We start from the raw sequence: 22,896 nt of genomic DNA on the forward strand, positions 1-22,896 counted from the left end.
GATCCTCTGAAGACTGAAAATTACAGAACAATGACATTTAGTGACCTTTGGTATGGTTCGTTTACTCCAAGGTTGAATGTGTAAGAAGATGCTTACTCCTAAATGCAGATTTTGTTTGGTGTTACAGAAAAGCACTTTCTTCTCTGCATAATTGTTTATTCAGAAGAAAAATCCTTTTATTTTTACAGGAGCCTCAACAGGGGCATCTCTGAATGGGAGACTCTGGATTGGTGACTGAAACTGTTTAGAAAATACTAATTACATGTGTGAATTGCTGTGTGTATAAGCCTGTGCCAGACTTATTCAGACTTGGTACTGTGAACAATGGTAATTTAAGATAAGGTAATCTTTAAAAATGCTGTGGGTTCACACTACCTGATTTCAGAGAGCAAGCTTGTCTTTCTACATTTAAAAAAAACGTCCCTGACGTCAAGAGGGAGGTAAGAGGAATATTCACACTAGCTGTGCTAGTTCCCTCTAGAGCAGACTCCTGTATTCACATCCCACAGTGCTCCTTGGACTCCTTCTGGTGCCCCTCTAGAGCCAACATGCAATTGTGATTTTTCTGGGTTGCCTTTCAGTTTGAAGTTTGTGCAGTGGTGTGAAACTGTCCCTCAGCCTGTGAGAAGGGTGCTCCCCTGGCAGCAGAGGGAGGGTACGTGCTGCACCTCCTGCGATGCGGTAAGCTTTGAGGGCACAGCCAGCCTGGGTGGTTCAGAAGCGCACATCCTGTGAAGTCAGGCAGGATGAGACCTTGGGAATGGTGCGTGGTGCTGTCCCTGCAGCAGTGGGAAGCCATGGCTTTCAGGAGGGCTTCTGGAGCTGTGGGAGCAGCAGCAGCAGGGGCCTGAGCTCCCCGACTGCCACATAACAACGTGCCCAGAGGGATCCTGAAGGTGTCCCTGCTGCTGGCGCCACCTCGGTGTGGGGAAGCCCAGGGCCCTGGTTTCACCTGCCAGAGTCACACAGGTACTTTCACTGCAGAATAAATGCAGCACTGCCAAAGAAACACACGGCTTTTCCTGCATCATTTCCACAAAGTCGTGAGTTAGAATCTTGGTTGTATTGAAACAGAACTCACCCAGTTCTAACAATTCAAGCTTTAGTCCCTGGACTGGACAAGGCCTGCTAGGCACTGTGCAGGTACTAACCGCTGCTGCTCTTCTCTTCTCAGCCCATGGTGTCACCTTTCAGCCTTACCAGTCTTACTTCAAATCTTTCTCAAACAAATATGGCCATATAAAGCCAGTCAATTGTTGTAACCCTATGCAGCCAAAACTAGAGCGTGTTTCTTTCAGTATTAAAATACAAATATATGCTCTAGAAAGGCAATTTCTCTGTAATTTTTCTGACCTCTGCTTATGAGGAATTTTCCATGAATTTTATTTGCTCTGTGCTTCTACTCTGGATAGGAAATCCTTTTTTCTTAATCTAGTTCTAAATTTTGTGGAACTCGCCACCACTCTGTTACTCCATCACTAATGCCAGGGTTTTACCTGTAGGAAAAATGGCATGGGGGAAAGGGAATTCTGTTAACACATGTTCTTGGAAAATAACAAATGAACCTATACTGAAGCCAGTCAATATTAAAAATTACATAATAAATTTTTAAAAGTATATGAAGCCTTATGTCACTTATAACAACCAAGCAAATATTGTTACTTATAACAACCAAATAATTAAGGGTCAAGGAAATTTTTTTCCTAGCATTTGTTTATTATTCAATAAAAATCATCACTTTGTCTTAACTAAAGCAAATGAAGACCACTCCTGCAGCACAGCTCTGATGCAGTGTAACTCCTACAGACAGTGGCTTCAGAAAAACAGTACTTAGCATATTATTTGTTTAAACAAATCAAACACATTTGAATGAGAAACTAGCAGTGTTTAAGACAAGAAACCTCAGCAGTGTTTAAAAAACTTGGTGCTAATGACTAGGATTGTTTAAGAAACAATAATCTTTGGATGAAACTATTAAGCTCTGTTTTGTTACCATTAGTGAGTAGGAAATACATGTTTATACAGGAGGGTCATGCTTCAATAGCTTAATCTTTTACTTAGGTTAATTTTTATTCAACATGGTAATGGCTTAGTGCAATTACTTTTCACCATTCTTTGAAGTTTTCTCCGTAACTTTCATGGTCAACATTTTATTAGTTTTAGCAGAAGAAGTTCTTGCAGAATTTTTTTAATCATCTCACATTTTCCTGGTAGGGGGATTCTTTTGCTGAGTAATCAAACTTTGGTAGCAGTCAAAACTGGTCTTATTTAAAAGGTAAACTGCGTCTTACATGACACTGTTTTTCATCTTGACAAGCAGTAAAGCTGAATATAAGCACAACCTTTTCCTGTATTTATGTTTGATAAAGACCAGTTGGCAAAGCTTCTTAGTTCTACTGGCTGTGCCAACATCTTGTGTTGTCTCCATACAACGAAAAACTGTACGATACAAACATCTACATCATGATCTTTAATAAAGCGGCATGCCAGTCCATAAGCTTCTACTCCCCCAGAAGCCAGGAAATGCAAAATTGCTGACCAAACATGCTGATTAGTTCATGCAGCTTCCACACACCTCCCACTGTCTGATCTGCAGTGTTCCAACAGCTGTAGTTATACACAGTGGAACTAACATTCTGTATCAATTGTATTTAAAGTTTCAGGTAATTCCATGCAAATTGCCCATTAAATCATAATTCATCATGTTTGCTTTTGTAGAAGCACCAAAAGATAACAGTTGAAATAATAGGCTCATTTCATAAGAGGTACCAGAAAGATATATAAATAAGTAATTATGTTATTTCTCCAAACAGCTTATTATTTTTAGCATTACAGGGCTGATTAATTACAAAGTGAGAATTAAAATTTCATACACAGTGTACATTTAGAAATTAAATGTGTGTGAATTACTTCATATAGAAAACTAAGAGCTCCTATATACAGACTACATACTACTGAAGGCTAACAGAAACATCAAAAATGGTTTTATCTGAATTTTAAGAGTATTTTGCACAGTTGTGGTCCTACATTAAAAAAAAAGATAAAGGCCCCAATATAGATAAAAAATATCATCTTCATCCTCCCTTCACAGAAAAGGAAAATGCATCTTCAGAGGACAATTGTGTGACATATTCCAGCCAATAAAATGTTAAAATAAGATCAACTGACTGTTGCATGTACTTTTTCTGTGCTGACTGACCATAAGGGGAGCCTTTGAAGATTAACTCAGGTTTAGATGTCTAATTAGTATCTGTCTCAATCTTGGAGATAACCCCAAATTTTATGTATCGTAGGTACACAATTTGTTCCTTTATACTGGTGACTAGTGGGTTTGCTCTAGGTCAATTTTGTTATATACAATATAACAAAATAGCATTAAAACAAAATATGCATATTTTGTAGCATTAAAACAAAATATACATCATCTATTACAGATGAGGAATGCAGCCTACATCTATTTTATCTCTCCATTTTATAACATTGTATTGGCTTTGAGGATGGAATGAGCATGTGAGAAATTACATGCTGCTAAAATTCATAGACTGGAGAAACTGAGAAATGCAGCACTGGCTTTGACAAGCAGTCGGTACTGTGACTTATAATGACCTGCCACAAGGATTTATTGTGGCACAGCAGAATTTGGACATGACAGATGAAGTTCAGACCTATTATAACAGTAGCAAGAGAGAAGTTTCCTATAGAACTTCATAGCTGGATGGGGAGGAGGGATGGCAGGATGGGTGGGCAGATGGGCAGGAGGGTAACTGCTGCCTTCACTGCAATCTTGGGGAATGAAACAAAGTCATGACATTTGTCACATGCCCAGCAGCACATTCCTCCTGTCTCCTGTGTGCCAGTCCCAGCGTCTGTCCGTCTGTCTGTCTGGTGGGGAAACCAGTTTAGGAACTGATGAGCCAAAGCCACTTGGCTGCTCTCATTCCAGCCAGGCTGATCAGCAAACCAGCTACACTTCCTGATCCTGCTTGTCCTGGGGCTGCCACGGTGCAGGGACAGGGACAAGGACGAGCACAGCAGCAGGGACAGGGCATTGGCACAACCCTCTGCTGCCAATTTGCGCTGTTATTACTGCCCCACTATCGACTCATTTTTTCCCCAGACTGGGATGGTGGAGCTTTTTTTTTGTCTCTGAGACACCCTACAAAAGTTAAACAGGCAAAAAACCTTTGATCCTTTAAGTGCAAGTCCTTTATGAGGTGTTAAGGAGCGCTTTTTGCCGCAGTGCTCCCGAGTGTCAGGAAGGGAGCAGCCCAGGGCCGCCTCTCGGGGCTCAAGCTGCCGCAGAGCCGGTGCCGATCCCGGTCCCGGTCCCGCTCCGCCCTGGGCGGTGCTGCCTCCCGGTGGTGCCGCACGCAGCCTGCACGGCAGCTCCCGCGGCGCGCACCGAAGGGAAAAAGCCTCTTCAAAGCATCAGCTCTGTTTTAATCTGGGGATAATTAGAGGAGAGGAAATACTTCTTTTCGCTGAGGCACTCAGATTAATTGAACAGTGATTTAAATGGTCCGAATTCCTGCTCGGGAGCACTGGAACAGGCTGCCCAAGGAGGTTGTGGAGTTTTCTCCTCTGCAGACATTCCAAATGCACCTGGCTGTGTTCCTGTCACCTCCTGCAGGTGACCTTGCCTTAGCAGAAATGTTGGACTATATGATCTCCAGAAGTCCCTTCCAAACCTAACAATTTTGGGAGTTAAGGGCAAAACTTTTGATACATGACTGAAACAAGTTTTCTAATGGCATACAGACCAAGCAAGGCTTGAGGAGACTTTTAGTGAGACTTTTGAAAACCAAAAATTCCTCAGTAAGATGTACCCAGCTGTCTACTACCCACAGCAAGCAGCCTAAGATGCTCTGGAACTCAACAGCTACTAGATACAAAACAAATGGCTAAGTGCCCAAACATCCCTAACTGGGATACAAAGTGCCAGAACAGACTTAACATTGCAAATTTCATGCAACTTAAGTTTTCAATTACAAAGAACAAGGGCAACAGAAAACAGAAATCCCAAACTAACTTTCAAAATTTTTTTTTTTTTTTGCATAGAAGTAGAACAATAATCAAGTGGATGAATTCTGAATTCCAAGTTTCCAAGTGAAGAGAAACAAAGCCAGTTGTTTGAGACCTAGAAAACCAAGAAGAGAGCTTCAGATTACTACGAGAGTAGTATTTTAATTGTGTCATGCCTCGGGTAACTCAGGAAAAAGATTTAGTAAAAGAAAACACAGTAAGACTGAAAGCAGCATCACAATGCAGGGAAAGATTTTAAAACATCAATGTTACGAATTAGTAACAAAAGGGCACAGGGTACATGTAGTGAACATGTGTTTTAGACAGTTTCCAGCCACTGGTCAGAAGAGGAAGTACTTTAAAGATAGCAGCCAAGCACATCATAGATTTTTAGCTCTCAAAATGCCTGAAAAGCATCCAAAATGTTTGGGAAACATTGTGCAAGCCAGTATTTCTACAGTGATTGTGGATGTTTGATCACAAACAGGGTTTGACAGGCAAGAACAGACAAATGTCATAACAGAAGGTTATGACTACAAAAGTTTCTCTGTAAAGCAAAATTTCTTAGCAGCATTAGGCAGCAGTAAGTAAAAATATGGGAAAAAGGATGGGGGAAAACAATTTAAAGTTGAAATTAGTCCAAGGATATATCTTCTTACACTGAAGTCAAACGGTGACAAATTAGGTCTCAGCTTTCCAAAAATAAAAGGGACTCAATTTTCTGCATTGGAACATAAAACACTGCATAAGATGTAAGCTCACTTATACACCAGAGTCCTCATCAGGCACCACATACTGATGAAAATACCAAAATTTGTTGTACTACAAATTGCTACAATCTATTCAAAAAGTTTTATTCCAGGCAGAAAAAGCCACTAGTATGTTCATGCAATTGAACTTACAGAGTTAAGCAGCCATCCTTCACAGAGACCCCACAGACATTACTTCACAATAGCAGACTTATTATGTGAGCAACACACCATTAATAACAAGCCAAAATCACTTGGCTCATGTTGGCTTGAGTACAGACTCTGATATAAGCACAACAGAGTGAAGGAGCAAAAGGATTTCATGCTCTGCCATGATAAACCATTATCAGCTACCCAGCATTTGGAGTTAAAAATGCACTGGCACTAGTTTTCTGTATAAATTCCCACAAGTATTTAAAGGCAGCCTTTTTACACACATCCAACATTGCTTTTTTCACAAATAAAGGATGTTCAAGGGAAAAAAGGTTATTCAGTAGTATCTTTAGAAACTAACTAACAGTTGAGATGTAGTTTCTCTACATCTCAACTGAGAAGATGAGTGGTACTCAACTTCTAGCAAAATCTGTAGAAAATGCATGGTGGTGAAATGACACTAGACTAACAAAAGAAACAAACCCCTTCCTAGTTTATCCAAATTGCTTTGGAAGGGAAATGCAATAAAAATATATTATGTACATGAGACAATTATTTTCTGATTATTTAGAAGGATCTACTAAGAAGGCTTTATGAAGTCACTGGCATCTCTGCAGCAGCATAATGTTCCAAGCTAGCCCTTTCTATTAGAGGGCTGATGCCTAAAACTGTAGACTGGAACAAAGGTTTTTTCCCTTTTCCTGAAGGAAAAAAAGCTACATGACATATACAGGAGGAAGAACATTTAAGCAGTACACAATGATAAAGCAATGAAGTAGAAGCAGACCAAACTCCTACTGTGATACAGCTATTCCAGCTTATGTATGAACACAGCATCCTCACTGAGTGGTAGATTAAACAAACAAAAAACCCCCATGAACCACAAATGCACACAGAAGTTTGTAGATACCCGAGAATGCTGGATGATTTTGAAGAGCAAGTTACTGTGTCTTGGATGCTAAAAATTAACCAAGTTGGCCAGTTTTCCATACACAACAACAGGCTTAACTACAATCACTTGGCTGATGTATAATTAAACATGGAGCCAGGTATCTCACAAGTGTAACAGAAGAAGAAAACCAGTTTGTTTTCACAAATACCTCACATAATATTTTTAATAAAAACTATTTCATTAATACTTCAATATTCAAGCTCACCTTACTAAATTCCTAAAAGAAAAAGAAATACTATCCCACTCAAAACCACCAAACCCTAACACACCCATTTCTAGACTTTCCATTTTGACAGAAGATTTGTATGGATTCACTTGACCAATGATAAGCCTCTGACCTCTTGAATTTAATCAGAGCACTCCATCCCTGTTACATCCTGATCTAAGACTAGTCCATTTGCTGACCAGGAATGCACAACTGCCTTCACTGATTCCCTGTTTTGTCAGTGCCATTTTGCTGCTTTTAGTAGAAAATAACAGTCAAATCAAGTTAAGCATGTTACAGCCACACATGTCACCTTCTGTAACTTTTATTTCCAATCAAAATTGACAGCAAAGTCCTGATGAACAAGTTTTTATCTTGGTTATCGGTCTTTGGGAGGATTAGGGTTCTTGCGTCTTCTGTGATACCTAAAAGAAAAAAACACACTGCAGTGAGTGCAAGTTGTGGAAGGCCTTTTATTTTTGTGGTATTTCTGCCCCCAGTGAGTGATCCGAGGTTACACAAGGAAGTGAAATACAAGATACACAAGCACAATCCATCACCACTCATTAGATGTCATCTCTGTTGTTTGTGGAGTTACATAATGCTACTCATTTCTGTTGCTACATCTGCTACAAGCACGCAATAATCCAATCAGTTCTACAGCTGAATAGGCACAAAGGCTGCTGTTTATTCTTAATCCTTTGTGTGAAGTTAATTTTATTACATGGTCAGCCTTGCCTTTGGCTAAAATGATTGCCATAGAACAAAGATGTTCAAAAGAGCTGTGCCAGACTGTATGTTAAATAGTGTAATATTTTGCAGAAAAACTAAAAAACAAATTATTCTGAACAAATAATGAACCACACTTTCCTCATAATTATGCATGCTAAACAAGGCAGATCCTGTCTGATCTTCATCGAAGTGACAGCTACCCTTTGGTCATGAAAGTCCTATCTTTCCATTCATTATATCTACTCCCAAAGCACATTAATTAAAAAGTTTTCTGTGGATAGCAACAAAAAAAAAAAATTTAAAATTGCCTGTATTATGTCTCCATAGCTACAAAATTAGCAGCTATTGAAAGACAGCGTACCATGGAGTGGAAGGGTGTAAGACACACCAGAATGCTGCTGGTTGACATTAGTAATGCCCAGAGGTCCTCTTTAAGCTCAGTCATGTATATGTGCACCTCTCTTCCTCCTCCATTTCTGAATACAAGGCACACCAAAGAGCACTTTTCACCATTCCAAATGAAAAACCTCTACTACTCTTAAGTCTGAGAAGCATCCCACTGAGGTTGCTAAGGAATAGGCAATGCATGTTTCCAAGCTTGTTTGGTTATGTCCACTGAGGGTATTTTACATATTAGATTCTGTTATGGAACTTAGTAAATGACTCAAAGCAGTAGCTAACAGGATGTATGAGAAATTTCTGCACTGTCACATATTTTACAGAAAAAAGTGGCAAAGGCTATCAAAGGAGCAGTGTTAAAAAAAACCCTCATTATATACAGTCTTCCATTCACCCAACACTGCATTGAAAATTTTATGTACTAGCCCAAATGTTAGAGGTATCTTGTCTGACATGACTCATCCTAGGTTGAATCTGCTCATTAAATTATTCCTGCATTTCCCTTTACTTCCAAAAGGAACAGACAAATTGAAAATACTTACTGTCCCACAGGATACCAGCGATGTTTTGTTGTGTAAAACATTTTGCTGAGCTCTTCAATTGTAGGACCTCTACTGTTCTTCAGCTCTTTTTCATTCAATCTGGATTTTAAAACTTGATCAAGGTTTTCTTCTTTATTATTCACTGGATCTGGCCGTGGTATGGGCTAGCAAAACAATAATGTATATGAATGTCCTGTTTCTCCTTGTTTTATTTAACTGAGAAAGTAAAAAAGCCAAACTACTAAGAGTAATCTGTAGTGCTATCTAACAGCTGAAAAATACAGAAAAATACCTGCAATTACACTGGCTGTTTATTGTCCTCACCTTCCCACCCCAAATGAAACCACACCACTGTGGAGCAGATATGTCTAGAAACACCTTTTTACTCTAGGTTCTACAACTGGTGATCCTAAAACCAGCATTCCTGTAGTCATTATTGCAGATCTCAATCTTACAATTCACTAGCTGAATCATCAGCTTCAGTTCCACTAACACAGAAGTATCCACACCATTCCCAGTCAGAATTTTATTCACAGCAACCATCATAATTGCTAAAAATCTTTGCTAAAACATGTACCTTAGAGAAGAATGTCACTTCCTAATTTTTTATGCAACAGGTAAGACCAAGTTGTTTGCTTTCAATTGGAAATGTAACTACTACCACTATTACAAGTATTTTCCCTTGTTTAAGCCTTTTACACCTGTTTTTCTTGAGCTATGTGCAACTGACAGATTTAAAAATACTGCTATGTAATTTGCAGGCAAAAAGTGCTAAAATGCTTTAGGTTTCAATGGAGGATTTTCACATTGGGTACTTCAGCAACACAACTGCCAGCTGCAGTATTTTACTAGCACATGGGAACAGGAACTTCAAACAAAAAATGTACACTAGAAAAATTTATCTAGGTTTTAAATCACAACACCAGATATATTTTGATCAATGTAAAGATCACATTGAAAGTACTACTGATAGATAAAAATCAGTATTTAGAGTTCTTTGTGGTTTTTATGAACTCAATGCTGAATGGAACTTGAAGTTTGAGTTGAAAACAGTAGCAGCAGTATTTCTTTGTTTTCTCTTGTGCAGGAGGACGTGAGCCATAACCTGCATTCCAATCATCCTCTCTGAGTAGTACCCATGTAGACAGACACTATTTTCTCTGTAGTGCACAAGTGTTTTAGTGCCTTTCATTCAACTAGAGCTTCTGTATGCTGTGATACCTGAGCTTTTCTCACTCTTCAACTTGCCCTTAATTCAACTAAGAGTAAACTCCTCCTTGTGGCAACAGTTATATTCATTAGTCATTTACTTCACAGATGTGCTGAAGTAATTTCAAATTTAAAAAGATGCTCTAAAGACTCAAACCTATGAATTACTAAATGCCTTTACAAGAGTAAGAAATATAAATGTGCACATTGGACATACTTTTGTATGCTCATATGGAATCTCAAGCGAAGGGTGGTAGCAGACAATTGTCTTCAAATCAGATGTCATTGCAAGTTCCACTTTGCTATAAAAATAAAAAAACTCTTAACTTTCAGAAGTACTGAACAACTGAGCAGCCCATATCCCAAAAAAAACTGGATTTGACCCTGCATTTATGAATCTGTCATAATTTCTATAAAATAAGGGTCATAAACATTTGAGCCAAACCTCCAAGTTTTTGTTTTCTCAGCCATCTTCCATTTTTTTTTTTTCATGGAGTGGAAAAAAGGGCTAAAATAAATTATTAAAATACCTGAACATTATGAGTTGGAAAAAAAAATCTTAAAACGCTTAAATAGTTCCACATAAAACTCTAAACAGATTGGGATAATGATCTCTAGGACACCATGTCTTTACAAGATGTATGCATCTGTAATGAAATAATAGAAAACAAACTCTGGGGTTCTAACTTTTCTATTATGTAAAAAAATGTTGAACAAGAAGTCCTACTTAGAGTTAATTGTGAGAATATAATTTTCTCACCTTCCTTCCCCTTCCCATGAAACATTTAGCTTCCTAAAACTGTGGTGACATGAATTCAGTGTTTCTCACTATATTTGTACCATCTTTTCTCATTTCTACACAGACTCCCCGTGCAGCAGCACAAAAATACCTGGACCTTGTCTTAACAACAAGCATCAATGGAAATTACTACTCTAAGCTAATTTTGCTCTTCCACAAACAAAACTGCAGGGCTACTGGGAGTCATCAACATGTTTAGAACGAGTCCTGCGTGACTTTTCATTACATTGAAACATTAATTTCATAACCATTACTATCAGAGACAGTACTTTAGCTGAAATTATTACATATATCCAATATTGGCAATAGATGTGTTTGATACTATTATATGATGACTTCAGGACAGAGAGAGAAAGTAGCCCTGGAATACACATTACATGAAAAGGCCACAGAGCAAAATATATTTACATACCAATTGTAGTCTTCAGGGAGAACTGAGTATGTAGATTTTTGGCAAGCATGATACACAGCTCCACCTGCAATAAAAATAAAGAACTCTGATGTAGAAACAAGCAGAGCTGTGCCCAGTTAAGAAAGTTTATATTTTCAATTTTCATTATTTCAAGTCTTAATCAGGGATTATAATCATATTCAGTTTTAGATTAACATAACCCAAATACTGTCTAAATAGAAGTTCATTTTAGTACACAGCTTTCTAGCAGTGCAATCAAAAAAAAAAAAACAGTGTGCAGGCAGCTATGACCTATACTTATCTTCCTAGTTGTATTGTTTTCCTGAGTAAAATCACTATATGAACAAAATACCTGGAGAAGTCACCATTAGGAAATATCCTTTATATATGTAAAGAACCTTAGAGGACTTAGAGGGAAGGTCATAATTTCATTCACAGCAATATTTATTATAAAAATGAAAAGGAGTGAAAAGGAGGGGCTCTGACTGGATATGTAGAGAAATGTTTTCTTCATGAGGACAGCAAGCCAAGGGGATGGGACTCAGGCAGGTTTGTGAGTTCTCTGTCCTTGGAGATTTGAAAGACCCAGCAAGCCCTGAGCAACCCAATATGACTGCAGAGCTGACCCTGCTTTGAGCAAGAGCTTGGATCACAGACCACTCAAAGTCCCTTCCCCATGGTTTGATTCTCATTGTTTTAATAGGATCACAGAATAATTTAGGTTGGAAAAGACTTTAAAGATCACAGAGTTCAAACACAACTAATCTAAGTTGTTCAATAGCCCCTCACACAGGAATCATCCTGTAGGCACTGCCTTCCACAACAAAGCAGATATCCAGGCCTAAGGTGGGCCTGGGAAGTGCCTGGAGTTGACTTCCACTGAGAAGCCCTTTCCTAATTGCCAGAACCTGAGACAAATCCACATGGAAGTTTCTGTGTCCTGTAAAGCTTTATTCAACAACTACACTTTTAGAACACAATTATGATCACAAGAAACAAGTCTTCACATGTTCTGAGCTTTCTGTTAAGTCATAAAAAGGTTTCAACTTTATCTGACATTATTTTATTTAGACCATCTTTTAATACAAATAGGATTCTTCATGGCTGCTCCTAGCACAGGGAGAGAGCATTCATTGTGTCAAGACTGCAAAGGCTGAAAAAGCCAAGAAGAAACTTTTGTGTAGCTATTGTTCTCTCAGAAATATTTTAGATGCAAACTCTTAAATTCAGAATTACTGTTAGCACTTCCACTCTTCAGTTCTTCTAATTAAACTATTCTTAGCTATTAAGGAGTTGAGTTCCGGTAAACTGCAATTAGTTTGTATGTCTTCCTAAAATTTCTTTCCCTTCCTTGCCCACTTACCTCTAAGTGGTAACATGTCTATTCTATTTCCTCCATTACTGTCTTTTCTACCACCTTTACTATCTTCCCTATTTCCTTCTCTTGACATCTAAAACATGGACAAAAATCTAAGAAACAGTACTGCCTGTTTCTACTTGTTCTCTGTTTATGTTAAGTGAGATTTTACTATAGCCTTTTCTCACCACTTTTCTAAGTCTGAAAAAATCAACTTAAATCTTCAATGATAATCAGTGGTAAGAGGGAAGTATTTACAAGCTAATCAATAATTTGGGGTGCATCCTACTTGGACCATGAAGGTTTTCAAAGCATAAAAAAAGAAAAAAACAAATTAAGACATCCTTTAGATTACTATTAGAATACAGCACAGACTAACAGACTAGATTCTGTTCAAACAGAAAAATCACTTCCATGCTTCATTACTTTAAACCCTACAGGAAAGAGGTTCTCAAGGAACAAATTTTAGTACAGGACTTCCACAATTCCATCACTACTTACTCTGCAGTGGGACCTGCTTACAGGCTGCTGCTGAACGCATCCAGAGGAGGCTGGGCCATACAGTTCTAAGTGACACTGCCATGGTGACAGCAGAGAGGAAACCAGTCCTGGACAGATGGGACTCAAAGAACTTTTTCTCTGCAGAACACCCTCTGAAAGAAACCAGTTCTGTAACTATTCAGGATACAAAAGACTAACAATTAAACTTCTTGAATATCTTAAGGAAAAAAATTGTGCAACATATTTCTTCATTATCAATTGTTTATAAATCCTTATCACTTGAGATAATGGTACCTGTCTCCTTAACAGTCAAAAATAGCACAAGACATTATTTACTGAAGGTTAAACTTTAAAAAAAAGCTTCCATGCCTGTGCCTTCTCACAGGCTTTTCTACTGGTACTCACCCACCTAAAACTTGCATCCTTCTTTCTGACACTCCATAAAATTACTCATGAAATATGCTTTTCTTGTTAACAATGTAAATAACACCAGCCCGTACAAAAATAGAAATACTTATAAACTACACTTGCTGTAGTTAAAAAACTCTTGAATGCAGTTAATTGGTTTCAACCATTTCAGCAATAGACCTGAAAACTCACAAACACCATTTAGGATACCTTAAATGTTACCTAAATTTCACAGAAGCAGAAGGACACCTTATGTTTCATTGTCTACTGAAAAAAAATAATTGCTTTAAATAGAAACTTATAGTGAAAACTAGAAAAACGTAAGTGGAAACAGTTTAAACACACACACATTAAAAAAAAGAAAAAAAGAAACAAGAACCTTTCAAAAGTACTTGAAATTTTGGGCTTCAGAACATCACCAGAAACACGCATTTTCCAATTTTGACATATAATTTTTCAGCATTCTTTTTATCTGTGCCAATGCTGCTGAAGTTAGGGGAGCAGCAGCACCTACAGAGGCGCTCATAACTTGCCCTCAGAGGCTCATGAACAAAGAGGGTGCGAGGAACGCGGCGGATCTCGGTCCAAGGACAGGGTCAGGCACCTGACAGGGCTCAGCCCGTTCCCGGCCCGTTCCCGGCCCCACTGCGAGGACCGCTGGGGTTTGAATGGGAACAGCCCCATGCCTGAGACAGCGCGCAGCAAACTCCAGCAACACGCGGGAGCACGAAACCCGCGGCTCAGAACTAAAGATATTTAGCACTACAAACAAACCAAGTCACTAATCCGTCAAAGCAAGGAAAAAAGTACCCGTTATGAAATCCTGAGCACGCCGCACAGGGTTCAGCCCCTCCGAACGTGGGCAGAGTCTCTCCGGCCTTGCCCGGCGCTCCCCCGCGGGCCCCGCACCAGCCCCGGCGGCGGAAGCGGCGCCGCGCGGCCGTTCCGGCTCCGGCGGCGGCTCGGCCCGCGGCACGCCGGGACTCGTAGTGCGGGCGGCGAGGGGGCACCGGCACCGGCCGCCTCCCCTCGGCCCTCAGCGCTGCTCCGGCACCGGCAACGAGCCCTCAGCCGCTGGATAGTAATATGGATGCCTGGCTAAGCCGGGCCGTGGCTGGCCGGGCCGGGGAGCAAGCGGACACACAAACACATATTAATGGAATCAGTTAGGTTGGAAAAGATCTCTGAGATGATCCAGTCCAGTCTTTGACCCATCTTTGTACACCCTGACACCTAGGCCATGGCAATAAGCGCCATGTGCGGTCGTTTCTTGAACACCTCCAGCGATGGCCATGCCACCATCTCTCTGGGAAACCTGTTCCAGTGTTTAACAGTCCTTCCTGTGGAGGAATTCCTCATGATGTCCAACCTGAACCTCCCTTGGCCTGAGGCCGCTTCCTCTTGTGCTGCTGTCCCCAAGAACCCAGATTCATTACCTGGCGTGCAATAAGCCAATAATTAACCACTGTGGACAACACTGTCATGGGTTGTCCAACCCCTACCTTATTACAACCTCTTTTCAGGCAGTTGTAGAGAAAGAAGAGGCCCCCCTGAGTCTGCTCCAGGCTAAACACCCCCAGCCCCCTCAGCGCTCCTCAAGGGACCCTTGGTCAAACACTGCTCACCCTGCTGGTCCCTGTGCTGGGAGAGGCTCAAACCCGCAGTGAGGCGCTGAGGCGACCTCGGCATTGGCAGCAGCTGTTCAGCTGCGGGAGGGGGCACAACGCCCCAGCAACGGGCAGCAGTGCACCTGCCGGTCCTGGGAACGTGCCAGCGTGCCATAGTCTTATATTAGCTGCAAAATAACCCCCTCTAATCCCATAATTCAAAGGGACATCTCTATTGGTTATTTCACAAGCTTGCAAGCATAGCCTGCTTGCTTTCAGGTTAAATTACACAGTGGCTGCAGCAGCTTCCTCTGTTCAGCCAGCCAGATATTCACAGTACCTGTAACAATCTTCTACAGAGAAGGGCTGTGGATTTTATGTAGATGAAATTGCATGTTTTCAATATTCAAGGCATACAGAAAACTCACCTGAATGTCTCAGGCACACGGCTTCTCTGAGGCTACCTGCTGTACTTCTTTCATAGACTGAGTCACAAAGCATTTCAAAGACAAGGTTATATTTACAAAATATTGATAAAAGGCAAGAAGAAAAGACAAAAATCAATTGTCTGACCTGCTGCTCTAGTATCTGGAATGGCTCCAGCACTTCAGGCATTTTCACATCCACAAAGCCTCTAAGTCACATCAGCAGACTGTGTCTCCATTCCTGTCACAGCATTACCGTTTTGGAGACTCTTGGTTATTGTCTCCTGAAAGGCAGCAACCTTTTCCAGAAAGCTTCCAAGGATTGCATCTTTTCTGGTCATTGACTGTGGTACTGCAATTTCATGTTGTCATCAGTGAAAGCCTCACAATTTCAGCTAAGTTTATCAGTGCAGCTACACTGATAACTTCCAGCAGTATAGCAAAGTATAGCCAGAAATCAGTAGTCAGGAGCTGATCACTCCCAGTAGCACTGACAAAGGTTTCTTCTTGAGTATTTTTCTATACGAAGGAAGATGGAAGACCCCCATTTTGGGTCTCCTTGCAATATTAGATTCATTACACCATAGAAAAAGGGAGCACAGATGGGCCAAAATGTTTTACATACTACTTAGAGAGATGCAATCAAGGTGAGAAATCACATCCCCCCTACAAAGCTCCTCCAGATTTGTGGAGATAAACTCATTTTGTAATTCCAGCAAGTTTCTGTGTGCAGATACAGAGGCATCTGATCTGGGCTCATGCACCAAACAGAAGGAACACAGTTCTATCTAATTTCTGCTGTGTACTAGCTTATGATTCCCACAAGGAAATTCTTGTGCTGTATAGGATGAGGGCAGCATCCTATACAATGAAGCAAACATCCAATACAAGCAAGACAGCAGTTCTACTGATGGACAAATAAAACGCTTTGAGGATTTTAAACTCAAGGACAGTGCTGAAAAAATAAAATGGCAATAAACTGTCTGAAATAAATGCACTCTGGAAATTAAAAGAAAGGAATGAATTTTCATTTAAAGAGTGAGCTTCAGGAATATTTTGTCCATAAGCATAATAGGGGTAAACAGAGTTATTTCAGTATTTTCAGGATGGGAACTGCTCAGGATTCTCCACTTTCTTCTGGTCAGCTGCAGTGTGACACACCTGTATGCAAATGCAATGTGTGCTACTTGTGAGTGTTTGTGTGTGAACCTCTGAGAAGTACATTAAGCCTTCATTTCCTTCCTAGGAAATACTAAGTAAAATTAAGGCTTCTCTGACTTTTCTTGAAGATGCTTATGATTTAATTGTCATAGCTTCTTTAAAAGATTGCCTAAACTCAGGGATGATGAGGACTGTGGTTGACAACTCTGATTCTTAGTTGTTTTCTCAAAAGGACATTGTTCACCCATGTAGGAGACAAAAATCCTTTGCTGTGCACTGGAAAACTTGAAATTAACTCCCTTCACAACTGAAGACCACTGTAAATTTCACCTGTTTCTTTCTCCAGTGCAAGACACTTTTTAAAAATCTTTTCTATATGGAGCTGTACCTTCTTAAAAAAAAAATAAAAACCTCCCTAGCCCCTTAGAAATTGTCTCCCAATACAAAATATTAAAACTTGATATGCTTGAGTATACCAGTCATGATTACAATATAAGACTTCTGTGGTGCTCCTACATTACTGTTTCCTACATCAATTTAGTTGCTTTAATAAAGACAATTTTTTACTCTTCAATGCCATTTGTACTTCCTGAGGACTGCATACAGACACACACTTGCAGATACGTGTGCTCTCCTCAGACAGGAGTTTGAAAAAGTAGAGTTTCCAATGTTCCTGATGAATGTGACCAACAAGTCTCCTAATGGTGGGATATTATAGGCTGGTGGCATTGAGTTGTTAATAGCTAAGAAGCTAATTCATTAATGAGATGGTAAAGATCAACAAAAGCTTTAATTTGAAGCTACAGTCTGTACTGCTTGTTTTGAATGACATACTTTTTTCTGTAAGGTTCTTATTCTGGCAATGTGCACTTTTAGAACGTCCCTGTAATGACAAATCTTAACTTAAATTAAGATTTAACTGATTTAACTTAACTGTAACTTAAATCCTAGTTCTGAAAAGTTGCAATTGAAAGTACCACAGAACTTTTATTTTTATTTTTTTAAAAGCTGAACCACATACCCTGTTAGGCTTCCAGGCTATTTTTAGGTAGTTTCTATAAAAAGATTTTTAGGAGATAGTAGATGAGGTCTACCCCCTCCCTGACGCATAATGTTCTGCAAGTATATTCTTAGCAGCATGTTCTGACAGATTACAGCTTTCCAAAGGGAGATGGGAATTGCTTAAGGACAGCTCAGAAGCGTGACTGCACACTTCTCCAGCATGTCTGGAGATGGGGTTATTAATAACTGCCAAGGCCCTTGCCTGCCTCAGCAGCTTGTAGACAGCAAAGGGGAGAGTCACTCAGTCTGTATTCGCTCAGCAGGAAGATTGTTCTTTCTGTTTCCTCTGGAGATACGATGGAGGCACTACTGCTGAGTTCCAGACCTCTGGGACTTCCTGTCTCTGGAAACCTGGGAAGTTTTGTTTCTAGGTTGCTCTCTTACTGAAGATAAACCATCAACCTGCTCTTACTCCAACAGTCAATTACAAACTTCTCCAGGAAATCTCCAGCTGATCAGATGGCTGAGCTATAGTTAGGCTGCAGACGCTATGTAGTGATGAGGGCAGCACTATGTTGGTTGGCTCTGTTTTAGATGAACAAGTTATAAATCAGAGATATCATCTGCACTGGCGTGGGTTTTGTGTGAGCAGTTGCACACACACATACACAGACAGCCCTTCTGAGAAATGGAAAATTAGGACCTGGCTGTTCCAGCTCTTTTGCTGCAGTGACATATTTAGGAAATTGCTTCTTAGGAAAATCATTCAGGCTAGATCATTGGCAAACTGAATATAATACACATTTATTGTTTTCACAGAAACCACAAGGTTTCAAAATATTCCTAGGAATAAGCATTTGGCTTCCTTTATTTCCTTTTAAACTGGCAAGGTACTACACAATCATACCTAGAAGTGGACCTGAATTTGTGAAGGGATGGATGTGTTTCATTGCAAAGGTTGTGTCTTAACAATGGGGATGGATGGGTCTCCACTCCTTAAATGCTGTCTCTTAATTTCTATGAGGATATCCTGTAAATGTAGAAATCAAATTTCTAATAAGACACTGTAGTTTAGTTATGGTCTTAATTCTCAATTTTTCTCAAGTTATGTTGTAGACAGACAGATTTCTATTTTAAGCCAGTCTGTAAACACCCAGAGTAAACATCAAGGTTTATGTCAGTAGGCCCTCCTTATGCTTCAGCATATCTCACACCATCTCATCACTGCTCCATCCTGTTACTGATAAGGAGGAAGCTGCAACTGTAAATAACAGATGACAAGACTACAGTGCCTCAGCAGTCATATGCAGCCTAAATAATTTGTGTTGATTACCATAGTTCAAGGAAACAACACTGTCTCTACTCAAGCAGCCACTTAACGAAAATCAAAAATTATTTGCTACAATGAAGGCTCCTACTCATAGCATCCCATTTTGATGTTGTAAGTTGGTAAAACGTATAACTGGTGGGTTTTTTTCCTTCTCTCAGTACAGTTTCACCCAGTCCTGCCAGTTCAGATAATTCTGAAATTGTCCAACGACACTTTAAATTACTGCTAAATGAAAAACACTGCACTTCTGTGCCTTAGTTTCCCCCTTTGTATATAGGCATCATAGCAACTCTTGTGACATTACTCTGGGATTTACTGAGCATTTTTAATATAAAATGTGGATATTACTGTGAATATTCATTCTGCTTGTATACATACATCCATCTGGTTTTTGCTGTAGAACAGATTTTCTACAATACTTGGTAAAAATATAGAAATGCTTTTATGCAAAAATAAAGAATCTGGGGTTTGAAAGAGAGTTGTAATTACAGTAAAACTTCTCTAAGATTGCAAAGAGGGCTAGGAGGAGGAAATAAGATTAGTCAGCCACAGGCTCAGCTGGCCTGGATGCACCCACTCAGTGAGTAATTCGATGGTAACTTGATGACAGCAGAAGCTGTCACAGGAAGATGGTCAGCAGCTATATTGAATTGTTCTGGGTGTATTAATTGCCTAATTGCAATTACTTCTTACCTTCCCTGCCCATAGTAGCATTGTACAACCCTGTGGGTGAGTAAGGTGGTTGCCTAGCTTTGTTCTTGGAACCACTGTAATCCCAGCAATGGTGTGATAATCACAGATTTGTGGGAGGAGTACTGTGCTCTCCATCCTGGCCTGTGCAGTGGGCCAAGATCAGCCAACAGAACAGGTCACTGCTGCAGGAGGGGATGGTCCTACACCTGCACCATCTTCCTGCTGCTTCCTGCTGCTTCTCTTGTGCCACCTCTGATGCCTCAGTGAGCTGGTCAGAAGGGTAACTTAGCCCAAAACAACCCCCAACAACAACCCCCTATGCCTCAGTAGATACATACCAATGACAAGAGTGGATAAGGAATACAGGGAAAGGCAGCAGGACCTCACTGCTGCCTGCAGCTTCTCCAAAAGGCTGAGGGGCATCCAAAGCTGAGTTAATTAGTCATGGACACTACAGGTACAATTTCACTCCCACTACCTTTTATTGTCTGGGGCTTGCCAGACCCCACTGTAAGACTAACCAATTCACCAGTCCAGCATGAGGCTAGACTGAATGGCTGTTTTTCTGCCAAGTTAGTGTACTGCATCAGCTCAGCAGAATGAACAGTGGGGAAAATGCCATGTGTAAGGAAAGAAGGTATGAGTGAGATGGGAAGGGAAGACAGAAATGCTCTTTTTAAGAGATTGACTCAGCTGTTTGGTTTAACATAACCTCAAGTACATAGTTTCACACTACCCCTAATGCAGGGAACTATAGAGTGTCCCTTTCTCACACCCTCAGGCATGAGTTCTCGTCCTTTTTTATGCCTCACCTGTACAGCTGTGTAGCTGCCTGTGGTTCACAGCAGCTCACCGAGGAACCATTTGTGCTTTTGATCAGCTCATCTTAGGTGAGATCATGGTGTGAGCTGAGGGAACAGCAGTGTGTGGCATAGGAGGAAGGCAGCAGTCCTCTTTAGCAGCAATGCAAATAAAAAGTAGTGTGCCCTTGACATGAAACTACACACTCAATAACCACTGTGCAGGCAGGCCTTGCTGGAGTTGGGCTATAGGAATGATGAATGCCCATTTGAATGGGGACTACAGGCGACAGTCTACAGTTGCTATTCTGGAGTAGCCAGCTTGGATGGCTTTTTCAGCCCAATATGGGTACTCAGGGATCTCTGCAGCAGTCCTTCTGGGAGCTAAAATGGCTTAGGGGAACAATCTAAATCTTTGTAGATATAACAACAGAAATCAATGTTTTTGTTTACTGCCATCTCCTGATCAAGTGGACTTCAAAAGCCCTTTCATAAAAGAAGCCAGAAGGAGAGGTATAATGAAAACTCCCAGGATGTGACAGACCACTTGTTGTGCAACAAAAGATGTCTAAACATAATAAGCCAGATTGACTTGCTGCTGCTTCTGACTGATGCAAGGTTCCTGGTCTACGACTCTTGAAAGGGACCACTGAATTCAAGACTGATGAGCATTTATTTGAGCCAATTGTGCTTCACTCTGTTGTTGTGTCTCACAGACTTTCAAGGAACTTTTGGCCTGTGTTTTCTTCCATGTATGCCAGTCCTTGAATGGACAATCTTCTGTGAGGAGTGTAAAAGAGAAAAAAAAAGGGGGGGGGGGTGAAGGTAGAAACAAAGAAAGAGAAGTAATTTAGCATGCACTGTAAGAAAATACATAATTTTCCAATTACTTTTGTCTTGAGGGTGTGGCCCAGTGAAGATGCTTTGATATCTAAATAAGGGTTGGAGTCATGGACTCTTACTCCTAGAATTGCCATTGCCAGAGAACTTTACTTTCTACCAGAGTACACAGAAATTATGTCCTGTTTCAAACTGGAAGAAAACACTTGACAGGGAATCATATGCACATAGGGTTCTATTCTTGGCTGTGCTGCTGGCCTGCTTAGTAACCTATGGGAAATTAGTTCAATTTTCTGTGCTTTTATTTCCCATAAATAACGATGCACATTCTTAGACGTTACTATTACTATGAAGCTGTAGTAATGTCCTTGTATGTTCATGCAGTAGTTATACTCCAATGTTTTTGAGTATACAAAAACTTCAATTTGTGTAATTGAAACAAAGGAAGAAGGGGTCGAATGTTTATGGATAAGAATCAAGGGGAAGGCCAACTACGCCGACATCATATTGGGAGTCTGTTATCGTCCACCTGATCAAGAAGAAGAAGTAGACGATTTACTCTATAAGCAGTTGTGCAACGTTTCAAGAGCATCAACCCTTGTTCTTGTTGGTGACTTTAATCTACCAGATATCTGCTGGGAATTTAACACAGCAGTAAAGAGGCAATCAAGAAAATTCTTAGAAACTATGGAAGATAACTTTTTGTTACAGCTGGTAGATCAACCCACCAGGGAAGGGACTACATTAGATTTGTTATTTACAAACAGGGATGGGCTGGTGGGGGATGTGATGGTTGGAGGTCGTTTAGGGCAGAGTGATCATGAAATAATAGAGTTTTCAATATTTGGCGATATTAGGAGGAGCACGAGTAAAACTCGTACATTGGACTTGCAGAGGGCGGACTTTGGCCTGTTTAAGAGATTAATTCAGAGTGTCCCTTGGGAAGCCGCCCTTAAAAATAAAGGAGTTCAGGAAGGGTGGGCTTACTTCAAGGCAGAGATCTTGAAGGCGCAGGAACAAACCATTCCTGTATCCCGAAAGATCAGTCAACGGGCCAAACGTCCAGCCTGGCTGGGTAAGGAGATCTTGGAAGAGCTTAGGAATAAAAAGAGGACGTATCAGAGTTGAAAAAGGGTCAGGTCTCCAAGGATGTATTCAAGAGGGCTGCTAGAGTATGCAGGAAAAAAACTAGGGAGGCCAAAGCCCAGTTTGAACTCAGGATAGCGACTGCTGTTAAGGATAACAAAAAACGTTTTTACAAATATATTAATAGTAGGAAAAAAGGTAAGACCAGCCTTTGTTCCTTAATGGACACAGGTGGTAATTTAGCATTTACAGACGAGGAGAAGGCAGAAGTGTTCAATGCCTATTTTACCTCGGTTTTTAATGAGAAGATAACTTGCCCTCAAGACTCCCGTCCGTCTGGACTGGTAGATGGTTTTAGGGAACAGAATGGTCCCCACATTATCCAGGAAGAGGCAGTTATAGAACTATTGAAATGCCTGGACATTCACAAATCTATGGGACCAGACGGGATCCACCCCAGGGTGATGAGAGAGTTGGCGAGTGAGATTGCAAAGCCACTCTCTATCATTTAC

The 22,896-nt window shown here is 40.4% G+C and overlaps 1 protein-coding gene across 1 annotated transcript; it reads right to left on the reverse strand.

Annotated features, from left to right (window-relative positions):
• Positions 1 to 4,872: 4,872 nt before the first annotated feature.
• On the reverse strand, positions 4,873 to 14,483 carry MRPL42 (mitochondrial ribosomal protein L42). The gene is made up of 6 exons (XM_058805601.1): positions 14,251 to 14,483; positions 13,033 to 13,184; positions 11,175 to 11,238; positions 10,181 to 10,265; positions 8,755 to 8,918; positions 4,873 to 7,506 (listed from the first exon to the last, which is right to left on the reverse strand). Exons 2-6 carry the CDS (start codon positions 13,112 to 13,114, stop codon positions 7,461 to 7,463), a joined length of 441 nt encoding a protein of 146 aa, XP_058661584.1. The 5' UTR covers positions 13,115 to 13,184; positions 14,251 to 14,483; the 3' UTR covers positions 4,873 to 7,460.
• Between the last annotated feature and the right edge of the window lie 8,413 nt (positions 14,484 to 22,896).

This window comes from Ammospiza caudacuta, chromosome 5 (assembly GCF_027887145.1).
Source record: "Ammospiza caudacuta isolate bAmmCau1 chromosome 5, bAmmCau1.pri, whole genome shotgun sequence".
In the NCBI taxonomy this organism is placed as follows: domain Eukaryota; kingdom Metazoa; phylum Chordata; class Aves; order Passeriformes; family Passerellidae; genus Ammospiza; species Ammospiza caudacuta.